Source organism: Scyliorhinus canicula, chromosome 16 (genome assembly GCF_902713615.1).
Source record: "Scyliorhinus canicula chromosome 16, sScyCan1.1, whole genome shotgun sequence".
In the NCBI taxonomy this organism is placed as follows: Eukaryota; Metazoa; Chordata; class Chondrichthyes; order Carcharhiniformes; family Scyliorhinidae; genus Scyliorhinus; species Scyliorhinus canicula.
The window spans coordinates 110,753,864-110,778,408 of record NC_052161.1 but is presented as its reverse complement, the minus strand read 5'-3'; the positions used below and the strand labels follow the sequence as shown (position 1 = coordinate 110,778,408).

Genomic DNA, 24,545 nt, shown 5'->3' with positions numbered 1-24,545 from the left:
CGGTGAAGCGGTCTAGGCTACTTGCTCATCTGAGGGGGCTAAAGGCAGATGTGGCAATGCATCAGGAGACCCACCTGAAGGTGGTGGACCAGGTCCGTCTGAGGAAGGGGTGGGTGGGGCAGGTTTTCCACTCCAGGTTGGATGTGAAGAACAGGGGGGGGGTGGCGATTCTGGAGGGGAAAAATGTGTCGTTTGAGGCATCTGAGGTGGTGGCGGATAAGGGGGGTAGGTTTGTTATGGTAAGGGGCAGGCTACAGGGAGAGAAGGTGGTACTTGTTAATGTGTATGCCCCAAATTGGGATAATGCGGGCTTTATGAGGCGTATGCTGGGACGTGTCCCGGATCTAGAGGCGGGAGGTCTGATTATGGGTGGAGACTTCAATACGGTGTTGGATCCTTCACTGGATCGGTTCAGTTCAAGGACGGGTAGGAGGCCGGCGGCGGCCAAGGTGCTGAGGGGGTTTATGGACCAGATGGGAGGGGTGGATCCATGGAGGTTTGTGAGGCCGAGGGCACGGGAGTATTCCTTTTTCTCTCATGTACATAGGGTTTATTCTCGGATAGGCTTCTTCGTGGTGAGTAGGGGATTGATTCCGAGAGTGGAGGAGGCCGAGTATTCGGCCATTGTAATCTCCGACCAAGCTCCGCATTGGATGGATTTGGAGATGGGGGAGGTACGGGACCAGCGCCCGTTGTGGCGGTTGGATGTGGGGTTGTTGGCGGAGGAGGAGGTGTGCAGGAGGGTCCGGGCAAGTATTGAGGGGTACCTTGAGGCGAATGCTACGGGGGAGGTCCGGGTGGGGATGGTATGGGAAGCCCTGAAGGCAGCGATTCGTGGGGAGCTGATATCTATCTGGGCACACAGGGAGAGGAGGGAGAGGAGTGAGAGGGATAGACTGGAGGGGAAGATCCTGGAGGTAGATAGGAGGTACGCGGAGGCACCAGAGGAGGGATTGTTGGGGGAGAGAGTGCGATCTACAGGCTAAATTTGATTTGTTGACCACTAGAAAGGCGGAGGCACAGTGGAGGAAGGCACAAGGGGCAGTGTATGAACATAGTGAAAAGGCGAGCTGGCTCATCAGCTCCGCAAGCGGGATGTGGCTAGGGAAATTGCTGGAGTGAGAGATAAGAGTGGGAATGTGGTGCGGAAGGGGGTAGAGGTGAATGAGGTCTTCAAGGATTTTTACGGGGAACTGTACCGGTCGGAGCCAACGGTGGAGAGGAGGGGAATGGAGAGTTTTCTCGACGGGCTTTCTTTCCCGAAGGTGCAGGAGGAGCAGGTGGAGGGGTTGGGGGCGCCGATTGAGCTGGAGGAGCTGGTTAAGGGGATCGGGCAGATGCAGTCAGGGAAGGCGCCGGGGCCGGATGGGTTCCCGGTGGAGTTTTATAAAAAGTTTGTGGACCTAGTGGGCCCCCTGTTGGTGAGGACACTTAATGAGGCATGGGAGAGGGGGACTTTTCCCCCGACGATGTCGCGGGCGCGGATTTCTTTCATCTTAAAGAGGGACAAGGACCCCCAGCAGTGTGGTTCGTACAGGCCCATATCTCTCCTTAATGTGGATGCCAAGGTGCTGGCAAAGATCCTGGCCACCAGGATAGAGGACTGTGTGCCAGGGGTTGTACACAAGGACCAGACAGGTTTTGTTAGGCAGCTGAACACGAATGTGCGCAGATTGTTGAATGTCATCATGATGCCGGCGATTGAGGGGGAGGCAGAGGTAGTGGTGGCGCTGGATGCGGAGAAGGCCTTCGATAGAGTGGAGTGGGGGTACTTATGGGAGGTGTTGGGGAGGTTTGGATTTGGTGAAGGGTTTATTAGATGGGTGAGGCTACTGTACGAGGCCCCGATGGAGTCTGTGGCCACGAATGGGAGGAGGTCGGAGTACTTCCGGCTTTACCCAGGGACCAGGCAGGGTTGCCCCCTGTCCCCCTTGTTGTTTGCATTGGCAATCGAACCGTTGGCAATGGCGTTGAGGGATTCAGGAAAGTGGAGGGGTTTGGTGCGGGGTGGGGAGGAACATAGGGTGTCGTTGTATGCCGATGACCTGCTACTGTACGTGGCGGACCCAGTGGGGGGGATGCCGGGGGTGATGGAGCTGCTAACTGAGTTTGGGACCTTTTCAGGCTATAAACTAAATCTAGGCAAGAGTGAGGTGTTTGTGGTGCACCCTGGGGACCAGGAGGAGGGAATTGGTAGGCTCCCGCTTAGGAGGGCAGGGGAGAGTTTTAGGTACCTGGGGGTGCAGGTGGCCAGGGACTGGGGGACTCTTCACAAACATAATTTCACCAGGCTCGTGGATCAGATGGAGGAGGAGTTCAAAAGGTGGGACATGTTGCCATTGTTGTTGGCGGGGAGGGTGCAGTCCGTCAAAATGACGGTGCTTCCGAGGTTCTTGTTCCTCTTTCAGTGCCTGCCCATCTTCGTCCCCAGGGCCTTCTTTAGGAGGGTGACTCGCAGTATTTTGAGCTTTGTGTGGGCGCATGGAACTCCGAGAGTGAAGAGGGTTTTCCTGGAGCAAGGGAGGGATAGAGGCGGTTGGCGCTGCCCAACCTTTTGGGGTACTATTGGGCGGCCAATGTGTCAATGGTGCGTAAATGGGTGATTGGGGGGGGGGGGGGCGGCGGCGTGGAAAAGAATGGAGATGGCGTCTTGTAGAGGTACGAGCCTGGGTGCCTCTGGCGGTGGTCCTAAGAATCTGGCGGCATGGGGGGAACGGGGGGCTCGATGGAGGCTCCATTAGGTGGAAATCATCGGTTCACCCCGGGGAACACTGATGGGGGATTTAGGGGGTGGTATAGGGTGGGCATCAGTAAATTGAGGGATCTGTTTATTGGCGGGAGGTTTGCGGGCCTGGGGGAATTGGAAGATAAATTTGGGCTCCCCCAAGGGAACATGTTCAGATACTTGCAGGTAAAGGCGTTTGCTAGGCGACAGGTGGAGGAATTTCCTTTGCTGCTCTCGCGGGGGGCGTTGGACAGAGTGCTTTCGGGGGTGTGGGTCGGAGAGGGGAAGGTGTCCGACATTTATAAGGTAATGCAGGAGGTGGAGGAGTCGTCAGTGGAGGAGCTGAAGGCTAAATGGGAGGGGGAACTAGGGGAGCAGATAGAGGATGGGACTTGGGCGGATGCCTTGGAGAGGGTTAACTCTTCCTCTTCATGTGAGAGGCTTAGTCTCATCCAATTTAAGGTGCTGCATCGGGCCCATATGTCTGTGACTCGGATGAGTAGGTTCTTTGAGGGCGAGGACAGGTGCACCAGGTGTTCGGGGAGTCCAGCGAATCATGCCCATATGTTCTGGGCATGTCCAGCACTGGAAGAATTCTGGAAGGGGGTGGCGAGGACGGTGTCGAGGGTGGTTGGATCCAGGGTCAAACCAGGATGGGGACACGCGATTTTTGGAGTTGCGGCGGAGCTGGGAGTGCAGGAGGCGAAAGAGGCCGGTGTTTTGGCCTTTGCGTCCCTAGTAGCCCGGCGGAGGATCTTGCTGCAGTGGAAGGATGCGAGGCCCCCAAGTGTGGAGACCTGGATCAGTGACATGGCGGGATTTATAAAATTGGAGAGGGTCAAATTTGCCCTGAGAGGATCAGTACAAGGGTTCTATAAACAGTGGCAGCCTTTTCTGGACTTTCTGACTCAAAGATAAGGGGGGGGGGTTATTTTTTTCTTCTTCTATTTTTTCTATTGTGTTAATTTAATTTGTTGTTAATATGTTTTGTTGTTCATTGAGGTTGGGCGAATGTTTATGATTGTTATCATTATTGTTGGTATTTTATTGCTGTTCGTTGTTATACAAATACAAAATTTTTCAATAAAAATTATTTAAAAAAAAAATAAGCTGCCCTCCAGCACATTAGGAGACTAACCTTACCATTGCAGGTAGGGAAGATAGTAGAGTAGCTCATCTTGAGACAACCTCTCAGCACCTCTAAAATATCTGCATTAAAAAAAAATGGCCCCAGCTGTTGCCAGGTAGATTTCAAAGTGTGCCTGGAGTGCTGGCACCCTGGCCTGCTGCCAAGAGGCTGCCACGGAGCTGGCCTGTTCCCAATGCCACTGATAACTGGCTTTTTACTCACCCCAACTGGCTATTCACCACAAGAAAGAGGACAGCTATTCTTCCCCCAATTCCACCTTGCCGTGATGGCAGTAAACTGGGGCCAAATTATGCCCTGCCTGCCCATCTCCATCCTTGCCACCATAAGGGGGAGAAAATTCAACCCCATATCTCTGCAGTTGGTACCAGGAGCCCGGGAGGTCAGGTTACCGACCTGGTGCAAAGGTAATCTTGGGCTAAGCAATGAGGAACGTGGGAAGAGGGAAATGGTAAACTCAGTTACCATGATCCATACTTGGACCAACAACACCGGGGAGGGGGGGGGGGAATGATCCTACGAAGGGAATATCAGAGGTTAGGAGTTACATTTTTTTTTAAAAACAGACTTTGAGAGTGCCAATCTCAGGATTAACCAGAATCATGTGTTAACTGGCATTGGGACAGACAGATAAATGCATGGCTGAAAAACTGGCGGGAAGTAGGGGCTGTTTAGCACACTGGGCTAAATCGCTGGCTTTGAAAGCAGACCAAGCAGGCCAGCAGCACGGTTCAATTCCCGTACCAGCCTCCCCAGACAGGCGCCGGAATGTGGCGACTCGGGGCTTTTCACAGTAACTTCATTGAAGCCTACTCGTGACAATAAGCGATTTTCATTTCATTTCATTTCAAGTAAAGGTGTGAGTATCCTTGATGCTGCTGTTCATGTATATTTCATGAAATTTCAGAGTAGATGCACATGAATGATTCTTTTATCTGTGCTCTTACCCATTGCTTTGGAATCTACCCTGCCGTATTAAAAGGCAATGTTACAAATTGGAAAAGGTCTGTGATGCATATGGAGTACTGGACTGTCTGAAGTCAAGGTCAGGCTCGTTCTTTGGAGAGACGTGGCTTCAATTAACATTAACAAATTGGTCAAGTGCAATCCAATATGTCTTTATACCCCTTTCACCTCCGGAGGGGGAGAAAAAAGCTCCGAATCAATGGCGACTTCGCAGCATGCCCCTTAACTCCAGTTGTGACATCAGCTCCGTGATGTTGCTGCTCAGTGATCAGTAGATGCCCACAGTCCTACTTTGGCCCATGCTAACGACTGCCGTTTTCCTGCTCACTGCTGATCTGCTTTGTATGTTAACATTGCAGCATAACAACCACAGCACAAAGAACAGTATCAAGCAGCAGGACAGGCATCTGGGCTAGTCACAGGCTTCTTCTCCATATGTAATTCATTACTGTCTTTCTGCAGTAGATTTCTTGCAACTCATCATACTGGAAGACCAATGAGTTTCAGGTGGACCAAAGGGTGTCTGTCTCCAGTTTACAGAATGATTCAATTGCTGCATGATCCACAATAACCATTTGCTTGCTTACCTAATTGGCCATTATATCAATTATCTAATTTACTGTGGAGAACACCGTAGCTGACACCCGTCCATACCCACATGAACACCTTCCATAAGGCAAGGAGCAGAATTAGGCCATTCGGCCCATCGGGTCTGTTCCGCCATTCATCATGGCCGATATGTTTCTCAGTCCCATTCTGCTGCCTTCTCCTCATATCCCCTGAGCCCCTTGCAGGACACATCACTCAATCAATGATTAGGAAGAGGAAACACCCACCCAACGGGTGGTCCGCGATGATTTCCACAGAAGGTGGGACCGGAAGATTTAGGCCAAAGTTGCACTAACCCAGGAATGTCAAGGCCCAGGCTGAAAATCAAAGTTGCCTTGTAACTCCACGGGCAGAGAAAGATGAACAGCCTACCTGAAGAAAGCGAGGCCCATCACAGAATAGATGACGATGATTGCGAGGACTAGCGAGACACATTTATGTTTCGTCACAAAGTACCTGAATAAATAAAACAACCAGAGAGTCAGACGCCCAGCTGAATCATAAGAATATCACTGCACTGGAATGGATCCTTCACCCCATCCAGTCATCACTGCTGCTTTCCTCCACAAGCCACCCTGGTCTAAATCTAATCACTTCAGGTATTGTTTAATATTCCACCTTCAAAATCAACCCAATTCCCTTTAAGAGAATGACATTTCTGCTTCATCACTCATTTTGTTGCAAGAATTCCACTCTCCATAGAAAGTTGCTTCTTCTGACCTTACACTTCACCATTATCTTAATTCCCCCCCCCTTCTTTCTCATCTGACTATTGGATGATAAAGAATGGATCATTCCCAATGTTCTTTTTACAAATTTAAGAGAACCCAATTCACTTACCTTGCACATCTTTGGGTTGTGGGGATGAAACCCACGCAAACACGGGGAGAACGTGCAAACTCCACACGGACAGTAACCCAGGGTCGGGACCGAACCTGGGACCTCGCCGCCGTGAGGCAGCAGTGCTAACCGGTGCGCCACCGTGCTGACTGATTATTCCCAATGTTAATCCTTCAGGATATTGAAGGCCTCTTCTTATCAGAAATCTAACGTCCCTTAGCACATTTCAGATGTCTCATCCCTGATAACACCTTTTTAAAACCAACAGAACAGGCGCAGTGAAGGATTTACATCTTTTTTTGACCACAGAAGAAAAAGGACCCAAAATAAATTTACAGGCAACAACTTCCTCAGAGCTGCCCCAGCACGAACGTGACTTCAGCAGGTATGCAATAGAAACCCTGTCTGTGTGGGGAAAGGAGTTTCCTTTGAACTTGTAACTTTGTGGTCAAGGCGAGAGACTAAGACCAGGCGAGAGACATTAAGACCAGCAAATTAAACTGTCATAATATACACATAGGTATATGATGGTGCAGAGACACACACTGACTGACACACTGCAAGACCAATCAACACACACAACACAGCAGCCAATCACCAGTTAGGGCACGGTCACTCTAAAGCCAGAGGGCACTAGTTTTCCCACTCATTCGGGATGCAGCCTCTGAGACAGACAGAGCCCGCAGTCAGTAGCACAAACATCTACCACGTGCTAGCAGTATAGGCTGGTCAGGTTAGGCATAGGTTTTCAGTCAATCTAACATAGTGTCGACCCACAGTGCAAGTATGTTTAACAGCTCATAGTTAAATAAAATAGAGTTGTACTTTTACAAGTGTTGGTAGCCTGTCTATGTTACTGCTAGGGTAAACACAGTCTTCACAGATCCAGGGTACCCAACACATCAGAAACATGTTCCACTGTGTGCGCTCATGACACACCCACGTTAGATATAGAACAGGTTTGATTCAGCATTACGTCAGCTTTTCCATTCCCTAAAGTACTAATATCACGCAGTCAAACAGGGTGTAAAGCTGACAGGGTTCCGAAAACAGGCTGCGTGGCAGACTCGTACCTAAAATGAAATGAAATGAAATGAAAATCGCTTATTGTCACGAGTAGGCTTCAATGAAGTTACTGTGAAAAGTCCCTAGTTGCCACATTCCGGCGCCTGTCCGGGGAGGCTGGTACGGGACTTGTGAGAATGGAGAGGCTCAAAAGTTCATGGTGCCATCGGCAGATGTTCAGTACTACCTTAAAAAGCAGCTACACTGCCTCAATGTAGCAATTTTACGATTTTCAGACATCCTATAGCCTCTCTAAACAAGACTAGAATTTAACCTAGAGCTTTCACAGAAACATAGAATCTACAGTTCAGAAGGAGGCCATTCGGCCCATCAAGTCTGCACAGGCCCTTGGAAAGAGCACCCCACCTAAGCCCGCACCTCCACCCCATCCCAGTAACCCCACCCAACCTTTTTTGGACACCAAGGGCAATTTATCATGGCCAATCCACCTAACCTGCACATCTTTGGACGGTGAGAGGAAACCGGAGCACCCGAAGGAAACCCACGCAGACACGGGGAGAACGTGGAAACTCTGCACAGACAGCGACCCAAGCAGGGAATCGAAGCTGGGACTCTGGAGCTGTTAAGCAACTGTGCTAACCACTGTGTTACCATGCTGCCCATACGCTGCGAGGAACTAGAAATTGGATTGAGGAGAGATGATTTTTAAAAATTTCCCATCCCTAGATGCCCTCGAGTGTCAGACTTTCTTGAAACACTATGGCGAAGGAGCTTCCCCAATCCTTTTAGGCACGATATTCTAGGAGTCTGACCCAGCTCTTATGAAGAACAATCACGCCCAATTAAGGATGACGAGATACTTGGGTGGGGAAGTTGCAAGCAATGGCATTCCCATAACCCTGCTGCTTTTGGCCCTCCTTGGTGCCAGAGGTCACGGTTCTGAAAGATGCTGCTCAAGAGGCCTCGGGGAGTTGGTAGAGTGCATCCTAGAGTTAACACACACTGACGACCCTGTGCATTGCTGAAGGAGGAAGTGGATTAAGGCACGTGAATAGGATGCTGATCAGACTGCTTTGCCCGGAATTGACCCATCCAGGCAAGTGAAGAATATTCTATCACTCTCCTGACCGGGATCTTGAGGTGATGAGAAGTCTTGAAAGTCGAGAGTCTTGTCACAGAATATCTAGATGCTGATCTCCTGTAGCTGATTTACTTTTGAGTTATTGGCCCCCAGAATGGGGATTTGACAATGGTCATGCCACTGATTGTCAAAAGGAGGTGGTTAAACAAGTACCTGACACTATGCTACAAGTATTCCGTGCCATTGATCAGCCTAAGCATGGATGCCTTTCATGTCTTGAACAACTATGGAACTGTGAATCGAGATGAACATTATCAGAGGACAGCCTCACTTCTAGCCTTACTATGAAGGGAAGGTAGCTTTCGAGGTAGCAATCGATAGTTGGTCCATAGACGCAGCCCACGGAAACCCTGCAGAAATATTCTCGGGTATAGATGATTGATCTTCTTTGGGCCAGAGTCACGAGAGACTTCCCCATTCACCACTGTCTTCAGTTATAGTAGGGCACATTGACATTACACTTGGTTGAACATTGCCTTGCTTGTCAAAGGTAATCATTCTGGGCTCACTACCTGCCATGCAACTCAGTTGTAACAATATCTGGGGCTGAGACATACTGGTGGAACTTCCACTGAGCCTCAATGAGCAGGTTATTGTTGGGTAAGTAAGTGCCGCTTGATAACACTGTCAACGTCTTTCATCACTTTTATCATGGTGGCAAGTAAATGGATGGGCCAATAATTGGCTGAATGGGAAGTGACCTTTTTGCGAACAAGATGCACCCTGAACAGTTTCCATGCGCAAGTAGCTGCAATCAGTGTTGGAGATGGACGTGAACAGGTTGGCCGAACAGGAGGCGGTCTCTGGAGTAAATGGCTACAGCACTACCAAACCAGGATATTATTGAGGTGCATACAGCCTTCAGCTGTTTCCCAGTGTCTTACATAAAGTAAACTAAAATGGTTCAAAGCTTGGGAGGTGGTGGCAGGGAGGGATCATCTGCTTAGCGCATTTGGCTAAAGATGGCTGCAAACACCTTGGCATGTGGGGAGTTCCATCATCAATGAGAATAGGGATATTTGTGAAGTCTCCTCCTCCTGTTAGCTTCTCAGTTGAGTATCGTTGCTCACAACTGGATGTGGCAAGGCTGCACAACTTTGACCTGTCGCAATTTCTTTCAACTAATGCTCTTACGTAGGTTTGGTTTATCTGAAAATGTAGGGTCAAATTGCTCAGACAGATTTACTCTAACGATTTGACATTATTGTTAACAGGTAAGGAAAGCTGCACCCTCTTCACAACACATGCTGCTAGTTAACTTGAAAGCTCCTCAAAACAAAGTCTGCTAATCAGAAGATTTACATCCTGGCTACCTATTCATTAGCAAATGCTCTCTTTTCTAAATAATATTTTTATTCTCCTCCTTTTTCCCCAAATTTACACCCACCAACAATAATCAGTAGTGAATGCAATGTTAATCCCATATCAACAACAATCCCATCCTCCCACCAAACCCCCAAACAGCAGCCCGCATGTTAACATAAACAAATAACAAAAAGGAATCAGGAATCACCCATAGTCGCCATTAACACATACAGTCCCCCTCCCCCCAAATGTTTGATGTAATCCAATTCTCGAAAGTGCATAATGAATGACGCCCATGAATTGTAGATCCCCTCCATCCTTCCCCTCAGATCAAATTTGACCTTCAAGAGTCACGAATTCCAGCAGGTCCACCCGCCACACCAGGGCACAGGGTGGAGAGGTTGATCTCCATCCCAACAGGATCCGCCTGCGGGCGATCAACGAGGCAAAGGCTACTACATCTTCCTCCGCACCCATGTCCAACTCCGGCTGGTCCGACACCCTGAATATGACCTCCCGAGGGCCCGGGTCCAGGTTCACGTGCACTACTTTAGAGATTACCCTAAACACCCCCTTCCAGTAATCCTCCAGCTTTGGATAGGAACTCTCTCCCCACTCCCCCCCCCCCCCCCCCCCCCCCCCGCAACGCTCACGCACATCTTCTACCTCCTCAAAGAGCCAACCCATCCTCGCCTTTGTGAGGTGTGCTCTATATACCACCTTCAGCGGTATCAGCCCCAACCTCGTGCACGAGGTGGAGGCATTCACTCTCCAGTGCTTCTCACACCAGAACCCCTCCTCCAGACTCACTCCCAACACTTCCTCCCACTTTGCTTTGATGCTTTCCAGCGGTGCCTTCTCCTCTCTCAATATAGCCCTGTAAACTGTCCACACTACCCCCTTCTCCAGTCCCCCTGTCATCAGCACCTCCTCCAGCAATGTGGAGGCCGGCTCCACCGGGAAGCTCTGTATCTCCTTTCTGGCAAAGTCTCGAATCTGCATGTATCTAAATATTTCCCCTTGCTCCAGCCCATACTTCGTTCCCAGCTCCTTCATTCCTGCAAACTGACCTCCAAGAAACAAATCTTTCAGTGCCCTTTTAGTGTGCTAATTCCTTTCTCCTCCCATCTCCGAAAATTTCCATCCCACTTCTCTGACTCAAATGTGTGGTTCCGTCTAAGCGGCATTTCCCTTGACCCTGCCCCCAACCTGAAGTGCTGGCGAAACTGCCTCCAAATTCGCAAAGAAGCTATTACTACCAGACTCCCCGAGTAGAACATAGAGTGCAGAAGGTGGCCATTCGGCCCATGGAGTTTAGATAGAGAAATACAGCACAGAACAGGCCCTTCGGCCCACGATGTTGCGCCGAACTTTTGTCCTAGGTTAATCATAGAATTTTGGACAATTTTTCATGGCCAATCCACCCAACCTGCACATCTTTGGACTGTGGGAGGAAACCGGAGTACCCAGAGGAAACCCACGCAGTCACGGGGAGGATGTGCAGACTCCACACAAACAGTGACCCAAGTCGACCCAAGTGACCCCACTACTCTCTGGGTAAAGAACCTACCTCTGACATCCCCTCTATATCTTCCACCATTTATCTTAAATTTATGTCCCCTTGTAATGGTGTGTTCCACCCGGGGAAAAAGTCTCTGACTGTCTACTCTATCTATTCCCCTGATCATCTTATAAACCTCTATCAAGTCGCCCCTCATCCTTCTCCGTTCTAATGAGAAAAGGCCTAGCACCCTCAACCTTTCCTCGGATGACCTACTCTCCATTCCAGGCAACATCCTGGTAAATCTCCTTTGCACCTTTTCCAAAGCTTCCACATCCTTCCTAAAATGAGGTGACCAGAACTGCACACAGTACTCCAAATGTGGCCTGACCAAGGTTTTGTACAGCTGCATCATCACCTCACGGCTCTTAAATTCAATCTCTCTGCTAATGAATGCTAGCACACCATAGGCCTTCTCCACAGCTCTATCCACTTGAGTGGCAACTTTCAAAGAACTATGAACATAGACCCCAAGATCTCTCTGCTCCTCCACATTGCCAAGAACCCTACCATTAACCCTGTATTCCGCATTCAGATTTGTCCTTCCAAAATGGACAACCTCACACTTGTCAGGGTTAAACTCCATCTGCCACTTCTCAGCCCAGCTCTGCATTCTATCTATGTCTCTTTGAAGCCGACAACAGCCCTCCTCACTATCCACAACTCCACCAATCTTCGTATCATCTGCAAATTTACTGACCCACCCTTCAACTCCCTCATCCAAGTCGTTAATGAAAATCACAAACAGCAGAGGACCCAGAACTGATCCCTGCGGTACGCCACTGATAACTGGGCTCCAGGCTGAATATTTGCCATCCACCACCACTCTCTGTCTTCTATCGGTTAGCCAGTTTGTTATCCAACTGGCCAAATTTCCCACTATCCCATGCCTCCTTACTTTCTGCATAAGCCTACCATGGGGAACCTTATCAAATGCCTTACTAAAATCCATGTACACTACATCCACTGCTTTACCTTCATCCACATGCTTGGTCACCTCCTCAAAGAATTCAATAAGACTTGTAAGGCAAGACCTACCCCTCACAATCCGTGCTGACTATCCCTAATCAAGCAATGCCTTTCCAGATGCTCAGAAATCCTATCCCTCAGTACCCTTTCCATTACTTTGCCTACCACCGAAGTAAGACTAACTGGCCTGTAATTCCCAGGGTTATCCCTATTCCCTTTTTTGAACAGGGGCACGACATTCGCCACTCTCCAATCCTCTGGTACCACCCCTGTTGACAGCGAGGACGAAAAGATAAGTGCCAACGGCTCTGCAATTTCATTTCTTCCTTCCCATAGAATCCTTGGATATATCCTGTCAGGCCCGGGGGACTTGTCTATCCTCAAGTTTTTCAAAACGCGCAACACATCTTCCTTCCTGACAAGTATCTCCTCAAGCTTATCAGTCTGCTTCACGCTGCCCTCTCCAACAATATGGCCCCTCTTGTTTGTAAATACTGAAGAAAAATACTTGTTCAAGACCTCTCCTATCTCTTCAGACTCAATACACAATCTCCCGCTACTGTCCTTAATCGGACCTACCCTCGCTCTAGTCATTCTCATATTTCTCACATACGTGTAAAAGGCCTTGGGGTTTTCCTTGATCCTACCCGCCAAAGATTTTTCATGCCCTCTCTTAGCTCTCCTAATCCCTTTCTTCAGTTCCCTCCTGGCTATCTTTTTTTTTGAAGTGAGAAGTTGCAATTTTAATAGTTTGCAGGAAGTTATGACAATGATCAGAGTAGATAACTCAATGTGGAATTATTTATCCAATTAGTTGCTAAAAACAGCACAGCTCAATCTCCACAATATGAGACAGAATCTCAGGCTGTACTCAGTGAATTGCAACATAAATCCAAAAACAGAACTGATGTTTACAAAGGACAACAACCTCACAAAGAAAAACACATGGAACAAATTCCCCAATGTGTTCACAGCTTCAGAAGCTCCTGGCAGACTGTGCTGATAGAATCCAGCTCATTGCAGAATCACAGCCAACAGTCAATGCACAGAAAGCAAATGTGCCCAGGTTTCCGTCAATAGTTTTCTCAATTTTAAGCAGTGTAAGTTAAGGAGATTCTACAATGAGCTCGTTCCTAACTCAACTGTGATGTACGTCGAATTCCACTCAGTCTGCTTTTGATATCGGTCATTTCAGGGATCCCACTATTAATGAAAATACCGAGTTTGGAAGAATGTTTTTTCAGCATCATGTGACAGGATATCGCTCGTGCTGCCAAATAATGTGAAGAGGCAGTTCGCCATTCCGCAGCAGGCAGGAAGGGTGGACTGATTTTCAACAACAATGTTACTGAGCAGCTCCAATGAAAATCTAACTGTAAACTCCGGGACTTCACACAAACAGTACTTTGATTTTATACAAGAAACAAATAAAAGATTAGACATGATAATTTCCTGCACCCAGCCATCTGAAGGCACCTCAGCAAACTGGGCTAGGAGAGTTTGGCCGGCTTGGCAATGAGTTGTCTTTCCCTCTCCAACTCCCTCTCTTTCCGTTGTTCCCGCTCTAACTCATCCTTCCTTCTCTGCTGCTGCAGCTTTAAAGCTCGTCTCTTTAGTTTTGTTGTCTTCTCGTGCAGTGTTATCATTTCCTTTCGTATGTTAATTAGTTTATTGTGATAACACCGTGCTTCTGTAAAAAGCATGTTAATATCCAGCACTAAGTTACACTCTCGGAACTTGGCAATCTCTTGCTCCAGGGTATCTAACAGGACCACCTGATTCTGTGTCAGTTCCTGGAGGGCAGTTTTTGATTGCTGGAGGTCAGGAAGATAGTGAGAGATCAGTCCCTCTGTCAGTTTCTCCACAGTTGCCTGATTCACTAGGATCAATTCATCAGAGCTCTCTAAATCCATTCTGGGTTCAGTGCAGTCTGTTGATTGACTGACTTGTGGAGCTGTTTGTGGAGCGGTTTCCTGCGGCTGCATGGCTTCCTCCTGAAACTTGCTGGATTTTGCTGGCAGGAGCTCGTATTGGCGGCTGCGGACCCAGTCTGCGGCTGCCCTGGGGGGGGGGGGGGGGGGGGGGGGATCCGTCACGGGGGGGGGGGGGGGCGGGGATCCGTCACGGGGGCGGGGATCCGTCACGGGGGCGGGGATCCGTCACGGGGGGGGGGGATCCGTCACGGGGGGGGGGGATCCGTCACCGGGGGCGGGGATCCGTGGGGGGGGGGGGGGGCGGGGATCCGTCACGGGGGGGGGGGGGGGGGCGGGGATCCGTCAGGGGGGGGGGGGATCCGTCACGGGGGGGGGGGGGGCGGGGATCCGTCAGGGGGGGGGGCGGGGATCCGTCACCGGGGGGGGGGGATCCGTCACCGGGGGGGGGGGATCCGTCACCGGGGGGGGGGGGGGGGGGGGAGATCCGTCACCGGGGGGGGGGGGGGGCGGGGGATCCTGTATTGTGGGGGCCGGTCGGTGGCTGGAGCTGCGGGGAGCCCCCCTCCGGGACCCCCTCCTGGCTATCTTGTATCCCTCCAGTGCCCTGTCTGAACCTTGTTTCTTCAGCCTTACACAAGTCTCCTTCTTCCTCTTAACAAGACATTCAACCTCTCTTGTCAACCATGGTTCCCTCACTCGACCATCTCTTCCCTGCCTGACAGGGACATACATATCAAAGACACGCAGTACCTGTTCCTTGAAAAAGTTCCACATTTCACTTGTGTCCTTCCCTGACAGCCTATGTTCCCAACTTCTGCACTTCAATTCTTGTCTGACAGCATTGTATTTACCCTTCCCCCAATTATAAACCTTGCCCTGTTGCTCGCACCTATCCCTCTCCATTACTAAAGTGAAAGTCACAGAATTGTGGTCACTACCTCCAAAATGCTCCCCCACTAACAAATCTATCACCTGCCCTGGTTCATTACCAAGTACTAAATCCAATATGGCCTCCCCTCTGGTCGGACAATCTACATACTGTGTTAGAAAAGCTTCCTGGACACACTGCACAAACACTACCCCATCCAAACTATTTGATCTAAAGAGTTTCCACTCAATGTTTGGGAAGTTGAAGTCGCCCATGACTACTACCCTGTGACTTCTGCACCTTTCCAAAATCTGTTTCCCAATCTGTTCCTCCACATCTCTGCTGCTATTGGGGGGCCTATAGAAAACTCCCAACAAGGTGACTGCTCCTTTCCTATTTCTAACTTCAACCCATATTACCTCAGTAGGCAGATCCCCCTCGAACTGCCTTTCTGCAGTTGTTATACTATCTCTAATTAACAATGCCACCCCCCCCCCCTCTTTTACCATCCTCCCTAATCTTGTTGAAACATCTATAACCAGGGACCTCCAACAACCATTTCTGCCCCTCTTCTATCCAAGTTTCCGTGATGGCCACCACATCGTAGTCCCAAGTACAGTTTGCACCAACCCACCTAAGCCCTCACTTGCACCCTATCCCCGTAGCCCAATAACCCCTCCTTAACTTTTTGGTCACTTAGGGCAATTTATCATGGCCAATCCACCTAACTCGCACGTCTTTGGACTGTGGGAGGAAACTGGAGCACCTGGAGGATATCCAGACAGACATGGGTGCAGACTCTGCTCAGACAGTCACCCAGCAGGGAATGAACCTGGGACCCAGGCGCTGTGAAGCTACAGTGCTATCCACTTGTGCTACCGTATTTCGGGGTCATCAGGAGCGGCGCTGTCACTCGCGCCTTCAATCCCGAGCCCCTACACAAACTCTCCTCCATTCTCACCGACTGGGAGTCAATCCCTCTGACCCAGCTTTGCACCTTCTCCACGTGGCAAATGCTCTCTTAAAGCATTTCCACAACAGAGGGTGGGCGAGGTGACGTTCCTCATATCTCAAAGGAAGGATTTGTAGTCACCAGGATCCCCAGACCCCAGTTGGGTTCAGAGTGGCTGAACTTTATATGGATTCCTCAGGTCAAGGTGAGTAAAGTGCAGGACCAGTGCAAGGACTTCCAAGAGGAAGTTACCAGTCAAGCAGCGAGAAACACACTCAGTGCTTGAACACCAGCCTCTCACCTAGACAGTGCTGCAGATAGACTGTTTCCTTCTTTGAGCATTTCCCAGCCTGCCAGCTTTGCAGAAGGAACACACCTAGTTTGTGCTCTCACCTGGTCGATCCTGGTGAGTTCCACACAGTTCAAGAAACCCGTGCAATGGCTGTTATATCCAGAATGCTGGATACGTCCCAAGTTAACATGAGATTTAAATATCGTAATTAAATACTTACTTAAACATTCTGCTCGTCTGTGAATCCTTCCGGGTTAAACCCCGGAGTGGGCATGATCATGTTGGGTCTATGAGCAGATGCTTTAACCTCCTTCCCTGTTGCACCTTGCCTCATCTCTTGGGGTTAACATTCTGCCCATTGAATCAATAAGTTAAAATCCTTAGAACTGCTCAAGTGGAAGGTTTGCCGGATGGTTTTAAAAGAGCAAATGAGAAGATAGTCAAAATTTATTGACGGCATTCAAACTCCAACGTTTAACTTTCCAAGAAAGACTAAAAGCAGACCAATGAGAGCGGTCACCTCTCACTTTACACTATTAAAGCAGCTTTTCTCCTTCCCATCCCTTGTCAAAAGCTAGTGGAAGGGTTTATTTCAAACAAATGACCAGTCCATTGATATGAACTGGGAAAACCAACAGCTGATTAACATATGGTGATTTGAACTTGCTTTCACATTGGCTAAAATGGTAGATTAAACCAAATAAGGACATTTTGAACCTCCTTGACATATTTAAATAGTACACCACAATATTGGGATGCCAATCTGATTGGTCTTCTTGCTTGATTGAAGCATAAAAATCCCAAGGGGACTTGATAGGGTGGATGTGCAAAGGATGTTTCTTCTCGTAGGAGTCTAGAACTAGGGGATCACTGTTTAAAAATATGGGCTTGACCATTTAAGACAGAATTGAGCAGAAATCTTCTCAGTGGGTCATGAGACTTTGGAACTCTTCCTCAATAGGCAGTAGAGGCAGAATATTTTTAAGGCAGAGATTGATAGATTTTTGATTACGTGTTGCAATTCACAAATCACATCATAGTTCGACATTATAGCTCACCTTGTTTCATAGAATCCCTACAGTACAGAAGGAGGCTATTCAGCCCATCGAGTTTCCACGGACCCTGCGAAAGTGTACTATACCCATGTCCACTCCCTCGTCCACCCCGCCCATCCCCATGACCTGATCTACCCATCCCTGGACACCAAGGGGCAATTTAGCATGGCCAATATACCTAATCTGCACATCTTTGGACTGTGGGAGGAAAATGGTGCACTTGGAGGAAACCCACAGACATGAGGTGAACGTACAAACACAGACAGCCACCCAAGGCCAGAATTGAGCCCGAGTCCCTGGTGCTGTGAGGCAGCAGTGCTAACCGTGTCGCCCAGAGGCTTAAAAGTTAGCTACAGACCGGCAAGGAGTAATACACTTACTGAGGTTATGCTGACAGGAGCTTCAGACATGGAATGACCAACACAACTAACGAGTTCACACTGATTAAGCACATCAGACAATCCACCTTTAATCATGGAACTGAGTCCAATGATAGGTCTAGCAATCTGAGTGTGCAAACACAGCCATGGGGAGGCCAGGCAAGATCTCTGTAATCCAAGGCAACAGATAAAAATGAGGATGATCAGATTGGGACAGTTCCCACATATGGTGGTTGCAGATCGATAACTTGAGATAAAGTAAAAAGGTAGTCGGTGCTGAAAACACACTCTGCCATCTCCATTCCTGAAGATATTGATAACCCAATAATGTAATAATGGAAGGGATTCACATGTGTAACTTGCCAATAAAGGAGAACTCATTCTGCCGAAAGACCGTGTGGGTTCTCCCAACACTGATGCAATAAAGATCAATTGAGCACTGCTTCAGAGTTTCCTCATTGGAACTCCCACATAGAGAACGGGTTACCAGGGTAAGCAGGAAAATGGAGTAGGGGTTAAAAATCAGCCGCAATCCTACTGAATGGTGGAGCAGGCTTGAAGGGCTGAATGGCCTACTGCTGCTCAGAATTCGTACGTTCATGAGGGTGAGCAAGTTCCTTGCTTCATTTCCTTTAAAATTTAAAGTACCCAATTATTTTTTCTCCAAATTCAGGGGCAACTTAGCATGGCCAATCCACCTACCCTGCACATCTTTGGGTTTGTGGGGTGAGATCCACGGGGAGAATGTGCAAACTCCACACAAATAGTGACCCAGGACCTCGGTGACACGAGTTGGCAGTGCTAACCACTGCGCCAATAAGGCCACTGATTGCCGAGTAATCAGAAAGGACAGAATTCCAATCGAGCTGCTCAAGCACGGAAAATCCCACTTCCACATATCCATGACCTTCTCTTCCTTCCCTAACAGAAGGTGGGATGCATTCCATAGGGCATGCATGAAGCAAAAAAAAAAAAACAACGTAATTGCAAAAGCAAATTTGCCAAAGGAGATTGTAGAAATGATCACGGGGGTGGGAAAACGAGCTGTAGTCCAGAAGCCAGTGTTGAAAGTAGTGAGGTACTGAGGAGGGTATCAAGGTCGCAGGAGTGTACCGGCAGACAGAAAGGTGGGTTGAAGTGTGTCTACTTCAATGCAAGGAGCATCCGGAATAAGGTAGGTGAACTTGGAGCGTGGATTGGTACTTGGAACTACAATGTTGTGGCCATTACGGAGACATGGTTAGAACAGGGACAGGAATGGATGTTGCAAGTTCCAGGGTATAGATGTTTCAGTAAGAGGAGGGAAGGTGGTAAAAATTTTTTTTTTTTTTTTTTTTAAATTTAGATTACCCAATTATTTTTTCCAATTAAGGGGCAATTTAGTGTGGCCAATCCACCTACTCTGCACATTTTTGGGTTGTGGGGGCGAAACCCACGCAGACACGGGGAGGATGTGCAAACTCCACACAGACAGTGACCCAGGGCCGGGATTCGAACCTGGGACCTCAGCGCCGTGAGGCGGTTGTGCTAACCACTAGGCCACCGTGCTGCCCTGGGAAGGTGGTAAAAGAGGTGGAGGAGTAGCATTGTTAATCAAGGATAGTTTAACGGTTGCAGTTCAATGGGGATCTGCCTACTGAGGTAATATGGGCCGAAGTTAGAAATAGGAAAGGAGCGGTCACGTTGTTAGGAGTTTTCTATAGGCCCCCAAATAGTTAGAGATGTGGAGGAAGAAATTGCAAAACAGGTTATGGATAGGTGTGGAGGTAACAGGGTAGTTGTCATGGGTGACTTTAACTTTCCAAATATTGATTGGAACCTCTATAGGTAGAACAGTTCGGATGGGGCAGTTTTTGTACAGTGTGTGCAGGAGGGTTTCCTGACACAATATGTGGATAGGCCGACAAGAGTGGGGGCCACATTGGATTTGGTACTGGGTAATGAATCGGGCCAAGTGTTAGGATTTGTTAGTGGGGGAGCACTTTGGAGATAGTGACCACAATTCGATGTCTTTCACTATTGCAATGGAGAGGGATAGGGCCACACGGCAGGGCAAGGTTTATAATTGGGGGAGGGGTAATTATGATGCGATTAGGCAAGAATTAGGGAGCATAAGATGGGAACAGAAACTGTCAGGGAAAGGCACAAATGAAAAGTGGAGCTTGTTCAAGGAACAAATACTGCGTGTTCTTGATAGGTATGTCCCTGTCAGGCAGGGAGGAAATGGCCGTGAGGGAACCATGGTTCTCAAGAGGTTGAATATCTTGTCAAGAAGAAAAAGGAAGAGTATGTTAGGATGAGAAAACAAGGTTCAGTTGGGTCGCTTGAGGGTTACAAGGTAGCAAGGAATGAGCTAAAAAAAAAGGGCTTAGGAGAGCTAGGAGGGGGCATGAGAAGTCCTTGGCGGGTCGGATCATGGAAAACCCCAACGTTTTCACTCTTATGTGAGAAATAAAACAATGACCAGTGAGAGGTTAGGGCCAGTTAAGGACAGTAGTGGGAACTTGTGCATGGATTCAGAAGAAATAGGAGAGGTGTTGAATGAATACTTTTCTTCAGTGTTCACCAAGGAGAGGGGCCATGTTTTTGAGGATGAGAGTGGGATACAGGCGGGTAGGCTGGAGGAGGTAGATGTTCTGAGGAAGGATGTATTAGCAATTTTGAAAAACCAGAGGATCGACAATTCCCCTGGGCCAGATGGGATATATCCAAGGATTCTTTGGGAGGCAAGGGTTGAGATTGCAGAGTCTTTGACTTTGATCTTTGGGTCCACACTGTCCACGGGATAGTGCCAGAGGACTGGAGCGTGGTGAATGTTGTTCCTCTGTTCAAGAAAGGGAATAGGAATGACCCTGGTAATTATAGGCTGGTTAGTCTTACTTCGGTGGTCGGTAAGTTAATGGAAAAGGTCCTGAAAGATAAGATTTATGACCATTTGGAAAGATGCAGCTTAATCCGGGATAGTCAACACGGATTTGTGAAGGGTAAGTCTTGCCTCACAAATTTGATTAAATTCTTTGAGGAGGTAACTAAGTGTAGATGAAGGTAGAGCAGTTGGTGTCGTATACATGGATTTTAGTAAGGCGTTTGATAAGGTTCCCCATGGTCGGCTCATGAAGAAAGTAAGGAGGTGTGGGATTGAGGGAAATTTGGCCAATTGGATAAGTAACTGGCTATCACATAGAAGACAGAGAGCGGTGGTGAATGGAAAATTTTCAGACTGGAGACCAATTACCAGCGGTGTACCACAGGGATCAGTGCTGGGCCCTCTGCTATTTGTGATTTTTATCAATGACTTGGAGGAGGGTTTCTGAAGGGTGGGTCAGTAAATTTGCTCATGACACCAAGATTGATGGAGTAGTGGATGAGGTGGAGGGCTGTTGTAGGCTGCAAAGTGACATTGATAGGATGCAGAGCTGGGCCGAAAAAGGCAGATGGAGTTTAACTCTGATAAGTGCGAAGTGATTCATTTTGGTAGAAAAAGTTTGAATGCGGATTACAGGGTCAATGGCAGAGTTCTGAGGAATGTGGAGGAACAGAGAGATCTTGGGGTTCATGTCCACAGATCTCTGAAGGTTGCCACTCAAGTGGATAGAGCCGTGAAGAAGGCTTATAGTGTGTTAGAGTTTATTAACAGGGGGCTTGAGTTTAAGAGACGCGGGGTTATGCTGCAACTGTACATGACCCTGGTGAGACCACATTTGGAGTATTGTGTGCAGTTCTGGTCACCTCATTATAGGAAGGATGTGGAAGCATTTGAAAAGGGTGCAAAGGAGATTTACCAGGATGCTGCCTGGTTTGCAGTATAGGTCTTAGGAGGAAAGGTTGAGGGAGCTAGGGCTTTTCTCTTTGGAGCAGAGGAGGATGAGAGGCGACTTAATAGAGGTTTATAAGATGATGAGGGGGATAGAGTGGACGTTCAGAGACTATTTCCTCGGGTGGATGTAGCTGTTACAAGGGGGCATAACTATAAGATTCAGGGTGGGAGATATAGGAGGGATGTCCGAGGTAGGTTCTTTACTCAGAGAGTGGTTAGGGTGTGGAATGGACTGCCTGCTGTGATAGTGGAGTCAGACACTTTAGGAACTTTCAAGTGGTTATTGGATAGGCACATGGAGCACACCAGAATGACAGGGAGTGGGATAGTTTGATCTTGGTTTCGGACAATGCTCAGCACAACATCGAGGGCCGAAGGGCCTGTTCTGTGCTGTACTGTTCTATGGTCTATCGAGGCCAGCTTAAAAAACCCCATCTAGCTGTGGGCAAGAGTATATTCAGAAGGACGGTGTGGTTTGCCTGCTGGAAGATCTACGGTGAGCATCGTGTTCTCCATTCACCAGTTACAAGAGAAGTGTAAGGAAGAAGATGCACCTTACTTTTTAGGTCCCACATAAGCATTCAACATCAAGAGGGCAGGACTCTGCAAGGTTGAGGAAAACTGGTTGTCCAAAAAGTCCTTTGTCTCATCCAGTTATTCCACAACATGAACTATATAAAACTGTTTGACTGCACCACGTTGAACAGTTTCAGGGTGAAGAATGGGGTGATACAGGGCTGTGTCCTACATCCCACTTTGTTTGGTATCTTCTCCATGTTCCTGGCCTTTGCCATCCCTGCAGATAAAAAAAAATGCTTTACCTTGGCGGGAATTTTCCAGCCTCTCACACTGGTGGTATATTCAGGTCCCGTTGATGTGAAGGGCTGGAAACCCCCTGCTCTGCATACTACAGATGTCAAGCTGTACAATCTCTCCAGGCTATAGGCAAATACAGAAATCTAATCACACTGGTGAGGCCATGTGAGTCACTCACACGGAAACACGAGCTACAAAAGGCTCATGGATCCTTGATGCAGAACTTGGGGAAAGCTCTGGTCTACTTACAAAACATGCATGGAGTAATAATCAAGCTAACTCTTAGGTTCTTCTCAAAGATGGATGACAAATGCGAATGGTGCCAAGGAGGGCCGGCCAACCACGCAGTGTTCTGGTCTTGCCCAAGACTTGATGGGTTTTTTTTCCATTCGTTCATGGGACGTGGCATCGAAGGCTTTGTCAGCATCTATTGCCCATCCCCAATTGCCCTTAAAGAGGCAGTTAAGAGTGAACCACATTGCGGTGGGTCTGGAGTCACATGTAGGCCAGACCAGGCAAGGCTGGCAGATTTCCTTCCCTAAAGGACATTAGTCAACCAGGTGAGTTTTTACAACAAACAACAATAGTTTCATGGTCATCATTATTACACTTTTTAAAATTCCAGATTTTTATTGCATTCAAATGCACCATCTGCAGTGGCAGGATTTGAACCTTGGTCCCCAGAGCATTACTCTTGGTCTCTGGTTTACCAGTCCAGTGACAATGCCACTACGCCACCACCTCCCTTGAGGTTTTGGACAGGTTTTTTCGAGGCAATGTCCAAAGTGGTGGGGGTGAGGGTGGAGCCATGCCAAAGAGTGGCAGTCTTCAAGATATCAGAACAGCCAGATATCTTCATGGCGTGGGAGGGGCTGATGCCCTTGCCTTTGCCTCCCTGATCTCCCGCCGGCGATTCCTGCTCGGCTGGCGGTCAGAAGCACCACCCAAAGCTGCAGACTGACTGTCCGACCTATTGGAATTTCTCCAAATGGAGAAAATTAAATTCACCACACGAGAGTCGGAGGAGGGCTTCCACAAAACGTGGGAGCCATTCACTCGGTTGTTCCAAGACCTGTTTGTATCCAACAATTAAGAAGTCAAAGAACAGGGCAGCACGGTGGCCTAGTGGTTAGCACAACCGCCTCACAGCGCTGAGGTCCCAAGTTCGATCCCGGCTCTGGGTCACTGTCCGTGTGGAGTTTGCACATTCTCCCCGTGTCTGCGTGGGTTTCGCCCCCACAACCCAAAAATGTGTAGAGTAGGTGGATTGGCCATGCTAAATTGCCCCCTAATTGGAAAAAATAATTGGGTAATCTAAATTTATAAAAAAAAAAAGAAGTCAAAGAACAGGACTTCCGGTGACGGGGTTGTGCTGAGAAGTCTCACATCAGGTGGCTCTCCTCCTGCGAACCTGCAAAATAGGCATTTTTTGCTTGAAAAGCGCTTGTAAACTATACAAATCATCCCACACCTCTAACAAAATGGAGAAAGAAGGGAAGATGGTGAACAACAACTAGTCCAGAGGACTAGTGGAGACCAGGAGTGGAAAACGCCTGGACAAACAACAATCGGCTGAACCGACCGACATACGAGGCGGTGAAACTCAAGACTTCGTAGAGCGAGAGGAACTGATCCGCCGCAAGAGAAGCCCCCCGACACCACAGGATGGGTGGAGGATGTTCCTCTCAAGAGAGAGTTGAAGGAGCACCAAGAGGAAACAAAATCGGACATACAAGCTGCGGTGAAGGATGCGGTGGCAGAAGCTCTGGTGAACATGCAGGTGGCCATGGACAAAGCCGAAAAATGACTGGAAGCCCACGAGGCAACGATTAAAGATCTGGAGAGGGCTGCCATGGACCAGAGTGACTGGATCGTCACCCTAAAAAAGGAGATGGCAAGGCTGGTCACAACACAAGTCAACCCGAGAGGAAAGGTTGAGGATCAGAAGAACTGGTAGAGGTGGCAGAACCTGCGAATCGTGTGCCTACCTGATGGGGATCGAAGGTAGGAACCCCACAGACTATGTGGCCCAAATTCTGGGCAATCTGGTGGGAAGGGACAGCTTCCCCAACACACCAAAAAATCGACAGAGCGCACCGGTCGCTACGACCAAAGCCCAAAATCAGGGAACAACCGATGGCA

The 24,545-nt window shown here is 48.6% G+C and overlaps 2 protein-coding genes across 5 annotated transcripts in view; both read right to left on the bottom strand.

The window, feature by feature from the left end:
- Positions 1-24,545, bottom strand: part of LOC119979618 (N-acetyllactosaminide alpha-1,3-galactosyltransferase-like) — an 88,203-nt gene that overhangs the window by 43,614 nt on the left and 20,044 nt on the right. For 3 of the 4 annotated variants that reach the window (XM_038822111.1, XM_038822112.1, XM_038822109.1), the window contains exon 2: positions 5,820-5,903. The exons of the other annotated variant lie outside the window; for it this stretch is intronic. In XM_038822111.1, the coding sequence (XP_038678039.1) occupies positions 5,820-5,839 (20 nt within the window). In that variant the 5' untranslated portion in view covers positions 5,840-5,903. The remainder of the gene's footprint in view (positions 1-5,819; positions 5,904-24,545) is intronic. 4 annotated transcript variants of the gene reach the window in all.
- Positions 13,005-14,355, bottom strand: LOC119979619 (biogenesis of lysosome-related organelles complex 1 subunit 6-like). Its single transcript, XM_038822113.1, has one exon. It carries the CDS (start codon positions 14,272-14,274, stop codon positions 13,780-13,782), a length of 495 nt encoding a protein of 164 aa, XP_038678041.1. The 5' UTR covers positions 14,275-14,355; the 3' UTR covers positions 13,005-13,779.

Bases quoted from the DNA above. Each gene is read 5' to 3' on its own strand.
- LOC119979619 (XM_038822113.1), bottom strand. From the start codon at position 14,274: ATGCAGCCGCAGGAAACCGCTCCACAAACAGCTCCACAAGTCAGTCAA.